Source organism: Brassica napus, unplaced genomic scaffold (assembly GCF_020379485.1).
Source record: "Brassica napus cultivar Da-Ae unplaced genomic scaffold, Da-Ae ScsIHWf_1753;HRSCAF=2383, whole genome shotgun sequence".
NCBI classification, from domain to species: Eukaryota; Viridiplantae; Streptophyta; class Magnoliopsida; order Brassicales; family Brassicaceae; genus Brassica; species Brassica napus.
Genome location: NW_026015172.1, coordinates 1 through 7,500, shown reverse-complemented (window position 1 = coordinate 7,500; position 7,500 = coordinate 1). Strand labels below are relative to the sequence as shown.

At 32.9% G+C, this 7,500-nt stretch overlaps 1 protein-coding gene across 1 annotated transcript in view; it reads left to right on the top strand.

The window, feature by feature from the left end:
- LOC125598836 (DNA-directed RNA polymerase subunit alpha) overlaps positions 1-7,416 on the top strand; it is a 10,317-nt gene extending 2,901 nt beyond the window's left edge. Inside the window, exons 1-2 of the mRNA XM_048772586.1 lie at positions 1-6,329; positions 7,063-7,416. The exon at positions 1-6,329 is cut by the window's left edge and continues 2,901 nt beyond it. Of these exons, the coding sequence (XP_048628543.1) occupies positions 4,671-5,654 (984 nt within the window). The 5' untranslated portion in view covers positions 1-4,670 and the 3' untranslated portion in view covers positions 5,655-6,329; positions 7,063-7,416. The remainder of the gene's footprint in view (positions 6,330-7,062) is intronic.
- The last annotated feature ends 84 nt before the right edge of the window (positions 7,417-7,500 follow it).

The following is a 7,500-nucleotide window of genomic DNA, read 5'->3' as shown; positions in this document are numbered from 1 at the left end:
GAAAACATAAATCTAACATGTTACGATACATATAGTAGTGGAGGCCCATGGGACAAAAAATAAATCCACTTGGTTTCAGACTTGGTACAACCCAAAGTCATCATTCTATTTGGTTTGCACAACCAAAAAAGTATTCTGAAGGTTTAGAAGAAGATAAAAAAATACGAGACTGTATTAAAAATTATGTCCAAAAAAATATAAGAATATCCTCTGGTATGGAGGGAATTGCACGTATCGAAATTCAAAAAAGAATCGATCTCATTCAGATCATAATCTATATGGGATTTCCTAAATTATTAATTGAAGATAAACCCCGAAGAATCGAAGAATTACAGATGAATGTTCAAAAAGAACTTAATTGTGTCAATAGAAAACTCAACATTGCTATTACCCGAATTTCCAATCCGTATGGGCATCCTAATATTCTTGCAGAATTTATAGCTGGCCAATTAAAAAATCGCGTTTCTTTTCGAAAAGCAATGAAAAAAGCTATTGAATTAACTGAACAGGCGAATACAAAAGGAATTCAAGTACAAATTGCAGGACGTATCGACGGAAAAGAAATTGCACGTGTTGAATGGATCAGAGAAGGCAGAGTTCCTTTACAAACAATTGAAGCTAAAATTGATTATTGTTCCTATACAGTTCGAACTATTTATGGGGTTTTAGGAATAAAAATTTGGATATTCGTAGACGAAGAATAAAAAAACTTTATTTGTCTTTACATTTTATCCAATGATAAAAAACGAAAACTATGTAGTATAACACTATAAAGAAATAAAAATAAAAACTTGTAGTCTTCTTTTTTATGTTTAAGAAAAAAAAATAAGCAATTCTATAAGGTTGAATAAACATTTCCATCAAAACTCCTTTGATATAATTGCTATGCTTAGTGTGTGACTCGTTGGTTTAGGGTTAGATTACGATAAAAAAAAAAAAGAACTTACCAACTAATAACTACAGCATTAATAAATAACCTAAGCAACTCATTGCTTCGCATTATCTGGATCCAAAAAATTAGTCAAGATATGATAGGCTGATCATATCATTGGAGCAACTGACTAAAAAAAAAGAATAAAGAAAGATGATTATTAAGTTATGAAAGGTAATCAAAAAGTATGCGGATAAATGGAAGGATGAAAGAAAGAGCGAAAAAATTGAATATTAATGATATATGATTCCAATTTGGAAAATCTATGAGGTCACTGTAAGAAAAGCAATGTAATAAAGCATCAATACAGATTCATTCATAATAATTAGATAAATAATAATAATTAGATAAATCTGTTCCGAAAACAAAAAATTAAGAGCCTTGAGACAATCAAAACTGAGAAAATTGCCTCAAAAAAAAAAGAAATTCAAAATTTCATGTAAAAGCTCCATTGTAGAATTCAGGCCTAATGATTAATCAAGAAGCGATGGGAACGACGGAACCCATGAATATATAGGATTCTAGTGAACAAGAAATCTTAGTAATTCATTGGACAGGATGGCGGAATAAACCAGAAACTTTATTATCTATTCTGATTTTGATTCTGAGACCTCGGGGGATAAACAGCAAACTTAAATAGATATTGAAAGAGTAAATATTCGCCGGCGAAAAATTGGTTTTTTTTTTTCAAATAAAAACAGTAATAAAAGATGAAAAAAACAATGAAAAAAAAATAAGGATTTGTTATAATATTCTAACTCTAATAAAAATTACATTTGTAATGATGATATTACGTTATTTTTAAATAAATCGAAATAAAATTGATCTTTGATTCTATTTCAAAAAAGACATACACAAATTTAGAAGAGATAAGATGAAATAAAAAAAAAATACCATGATTAATAGGATTAATCATTAACTACATCTATATCTTAATTAATCCTTTTATTCGCGAGGAGCTGGATGAGAAGAAACTCTCACGTCCAGTTCTGCAGTAGAGATGGAATTTCTCATTTAGAAAAAACCCATCAACTATAACCCAAAAAGAACCAAATTTCGTAAACAACATCGAGGAAGACTAAAAGGAATATCCTCTCGTGGGAATCGTATTTGTTTTGGCAGATATGCTCTTCAAACACTTGAACCCGCTTGGATTACATCTAGACAAATAGAAGCAGGGCGACGAGCAATGACACGAAATATACGACGTGGTGGAAAAATTTGGGTACGTATATTTCCAGACAAGCCAGTTACAGTAAGACCCGCGGAAACGCGTATGGGTTCTGGGAAAGGATCCCCAGAGTACTGGGTAGCTGTGGTTAAACCAGGTAAAATCCTTTATGAAATGGGTGGTGTACCAGAAAATATAGCCAGAAAAGCTATTTCAATCGCGGCATCAAAAATGCCTATAAAAACCCAATTCATTATTTCTGAATAGGAATATAGAATGAAAAAGCTAAATAACATTTAAGGATAAAAAGATTCTAAGTTTTTTTTGACAAACAATATTTTTTTTACTTCGTCCTTTGCACTAAAAGAAGAGATACAAAAATATGATTCAACCACAAACCTATTTGAATGTAGCAGACAACAGCGGGGCTCGAAAATTGATGTGTATTCGAATAATAGGAGCTAGTAATCGCCGCTATGCTCATATTGGTGACGTTATTGTTGCTGTAATCAAGGAAGCAATCCCAAATACTACTCTAGAAAGATCAGAAGTGGTCAGAGCTGTAATTGTACGTACTTGTAAAGAACTCAAACGTAAGAATGGGACGATAATACGATATGACGACAATGCCGCAGTTGTCATTGATCAAGAAGGAAATCCAAAAGGAACTCGCGTTTTTGGGGCGATCCCACGGGAATTGAGACAATTAAACTTTACTAAAATAGTTTCATTAGCTCCTGAAGTATTATAAGACCTAAATATCGATAGTTAATATAGGATAGGATTAAAAAAATGGTATTGAAATCAAATTAATTATAATTAATAGATTGTGTATCACGCATATACCCTTAATAATTTTATATATTAATAATTGAATTCATATATTAATATATAATTCGTCTCTATTTTTATATAAATAAAAGAAAAATAACATGTTGATTATATCAAAATTATAGAACAATTAAGGAATTTTAACTTATCATGGGGAAAGACACTATTGCTGATATAATAACCTCTATACGAAATGCTGACATGAATAGAAAAGGAACAGTTCGGATAGGATCGACTAACATCACCGAAAGCATTGTTAAAATACTTTTACGAGAGGGTTTTATCGAAAACGTAAGGAAACATCGCGAAAACAATCAATATTTTTTGATTTTAACCCTAAGACATAGACGAAATAAGAAAGAATCCTATAAAACGATTTTAAATTTAAAGAGAATAAGCCGACCGGGTCTACGAATCTATTCTAACTCTCAACGAATTCCACGAATTTTAGGCGGAATAGGAATTGTAATCCTTTCAACTTCTCAAGGTATAATGACAGATCGAGAAGCTCGACTAAAAAGAATCGGCGGAGAAATTTTGTGTTATATATGGTAATCCTTCTAATATCAAAATTGGATATCCGGAACTTAGCATTTGTGAAAAAAAAGGGGGGGGGGTTGTGTAATACCACCCCTGCTAAAAAAGTTTAGAATTTTTTACCCCGAATGAAATTAAAGAAAAAAATGAATTAATGAAAGTTTTCTTTATGAATCACTTCCGAACGGTATGGTTCGATTTTGTTTAGATACTAAAGATTTTTTTTATTTTAGGTCATGCTTCTGAAAGGATTCGACATATTTTTGTATAGGTATACCTATAGGAGAAAAAGGGGGGTAAAAATTTTAGTAAGTTCTTAGGTATTAAGTTAATCGGGGAACAGCCACTTTCTAGACTCCATAACAAGGATTCAAATAAGTCAGTGGTTTTTTGAAATTCAACATTCCTTTCACGAAGATACAATTCAAGATTCAAAAATATCAAGAAACCTTTTTTTCGTCCAACAATAAGTATATTAAGAGAATTAAGGAATAACAACTATGAAAATAAGGGCTTCCGTTCGTAAAATTTGTGAAAAGTGTCGGCTAATCCGTAGGAGGGGACGAATTATAGTAATTTGTTCCAACCCGAGGCATAAACAAAGACAAGGATAATCTTACTAAAGGAAAAGGCACTTCCAAGGAGCTAGTAAAAAAAAGGTCCGTTTTGACATGAAATGGATATATCCATATATTTCTTGTGAAATGAAAAAATATGGCAAAACCTATATTAAGAATTGGTTCACGTAAAAATACCCGTAGTGGTTCACGTAAAAATGTACGTAGAATACCAAAGGGAGTTATTCATGTTCAAGCAAGTTTCAACAATACCATTGTGACCGTTACAGATGTACGGGGTCGGGTGATTTCTTGGTCCTCCGCGGGTACTTGTGGATTCAGGGGTACAAGAAGAGGAACACCTTTTGCTGCTCAAACCGCAGCAGGAAATGCTATTCGAGCAGTAGTGGATCAAGGTATGCAACGAGCTGAAGTAAGGATAAAAGGCCCTGGACTAGGAAGAGATGCAGCATTACGAGCTATTCGTAGAAGCGGTATACTTTTAAGTTTCGTACGAGATGTAACCCCTATGCCACATAATGGTTGTAGACCCCCTAAAAAACGACGTGTATAGAACTAAATAAAGGCTGAAAGGGTTTCAAGAGAAATAAATGATTCAATGATCTGATCAAATAAAATTACTATGGTTCGAGAGAAAGTCAAAGTATCTACTCGGACACTACAGTGGAAGTGTGTTGAATCAAGAAGAGACAGTAAGCGTCTTTATTATGGACGCTTTATTCTGTCTCCACTTATGAAAGGTCAAGCCGACACAATAGGCATTGCGATGCGAAGAGCTTTACTTGGCGAAATAGAAGGAACATGTATTACACGTGCAAAATCTGAGAACATACCACATGACTATTCTAACATAGTCGGTATTCAAGAATCAGTACATGAAATTTTAATGAATTTGAACGAGATTGTATTAAAAAGTAATCTATATGGAACGCGCAACGCGCTTATTTGTGTCCAAGGTCCCGGATATATAACTGCTCGAGACATAGTTTTACCGCCCTCTGTGGAAATCGTTGATAATACACAGCATATAGCTACCTTAACGGAACCAATAAATTTGTGTATTGGATTAAAAATCGAGAGGAATCGCGGATATAGTTTAAAAATGTCAAATAACTTTGAAGACCGAAGTTATCCTATAGATGCTGTATTCATGCCTGTTCAAAATGCGAATCATAGTATTCATTCTTATGGGAATGGGAATGAAAAACAAGAGATTCTTTTTCTAGAAATATGGACAAATGGAAGTTTAACTCCTAAAGAAGCACTTCATGAAGCCTCCCGGAATTTGATTAATTTATTTATTCCTTTTCTACATGTAGAAGAAGAAACGTTCTATTTAGAGAACAATCAACATCAAGTTACTTTACCCCTTTTTCCTTTTCATAATAGATTAGTTAACCTAAGAAAAAAAAAAAAAGAACTAGCGTTTCAATATATTTTTATTGACCAATTAGAATTGCCTCCCAGAATCTATAATTGTCTCAAAAAGTCCAATATACATACATTATTGGATCTTTTGAATAACAGTCAAGAAGACCTTATCAAAATGGAACATTTTCACATAGAAGATGTAAAAAAGATATTAGACATTTTAGAAAAAAAATAAAAAAAGCATTAAAAAAAATTTGACTAAAAAGTCAATTTAAAATTGAAATGGATTTTAAACCTTCAACGTAATTTCGATTTTCCAGTCAAACCTATTTTACTTAATAAAATTAATTTAGATATGTATCTAGGGAGAATTCATTTTGAAATGACTACTCCCTAGATACCCACGCCTTTTATTTTACAATTGAATAAATTTAATTAAAAAAGACCTAAAGTTAGAGATTTATCAATTGGTAATGTTGCTCCAATACCTAACCACAGGGCCACCACGGTGCCAATCAAAAAGACGGTTGTCGCGACTGGACGACGAAATGGATTTTGGAACTTATTAACATTTTCCAAAAAGGGTACGGTTAATAATCCCGCCGGTACTGAAGCCATTAAAAGAACACCCAATAATTTGTTAGGCACTGTACGAAGTATTTGAAATACAGGAAAGAAATACCATTCAGGTAATATTTCCAAAGGAGTTGCAAAAGGATCCGCAGGTTCACCAATCATTGATGGTTCTAAAACCGCTAAGCCTACGTTACAGGCAATGGTACCAAGAATGACTACTGGAAAAATATATAAAAGATCATTGGGCCATGCGGGCTCTCCGTAATAATTATGACCCATACCTTTAGCTAATTTAGCTCGTAATACAGGATCATTCAAATCTGGTTTTTTTGTTATTGGGATAGGTGAATTCTTATGGATCCATCCCCCGAGGGAACCGGACATGATAATTTTTCATCATCCGGCTCGAGCAAGAATTAACCAAACTAAATTAATACATACAAAAAATATATATGTTATCCACAAGTATTTAATATGTAAAAAAAGAATTATCCGATTCCAAAGTTATTGCAACTAAAGATTACCATAAATTCCATTCTTACAGGTAAATGCTCAACACCCACGTAAGCTTAAAAGTTGATCATGATTAAGTGCTTTCTGGATCGTCTCATACCTTATCAATTAATCCTTAATCTCAAAAATTATATCGAGATTTTTCAAATACAAAGGATTTACTTGTTACTAATGAAGTCTACCCTCTACTCTTCATTAGATCCTGTATTCACTCCGATAGTATCAGAAATCGAGTCGATGCAGAGGAAATGAATGCATTTACATACTATTAATTTTTTATTTTTTTAGCTCTTTTTTAGTAAAAAATAGCTAAAAACATAATCCTGATTATGTTCCATCCCTTAATCTCCTGGATTTTTGGATTTTACGGAGCCCACTCATCCACGACATCGTCGGGTATTATGATCATAGAAAAGATTCTCTTCAAGTGAACCAGCCTATCCCCTGTATGGGGCTTACACAGTGGTTGGAACAAAGACACATTTGGTTGTGAATTCCAATGTAGCAGATAAAGTCATATTTCTGCACGGCCCGATCAATAGTTCAAGTCACACACTCCCATAATCCATTTTCTCTTCATAGAATTCCCTTCAACTTTTTATGTCAAAAAAATAATACAATATTGTGGAGTTGAAGGGAAATATCCAAATACATGTCTTATTTTTTTAATAATCCATATTTATAGCAATAAAATACGATTGTTCCTTCACCAAGTAATAAGATAAATTAGTAATTAAAAATATCTAGAATCTATATTATTTATAAGGGACCAGAAATACCTTGCTTACGTATCATTAAGAAATGCATTAACATAAATACAGCCGTAAGAAGAGGTAATACAAAAGTGTGTAAACTATAAAAACGAGTCAAAGTGGATTGTCCAACACTAGCACTTCCGCGTAATAATTCTACAAGAGGCGATCCTATTACCGGAATAGCGTCAGGTACACCTGTTACAATTTTGACTGCCCAATAGCCAATTATCCCAAGGA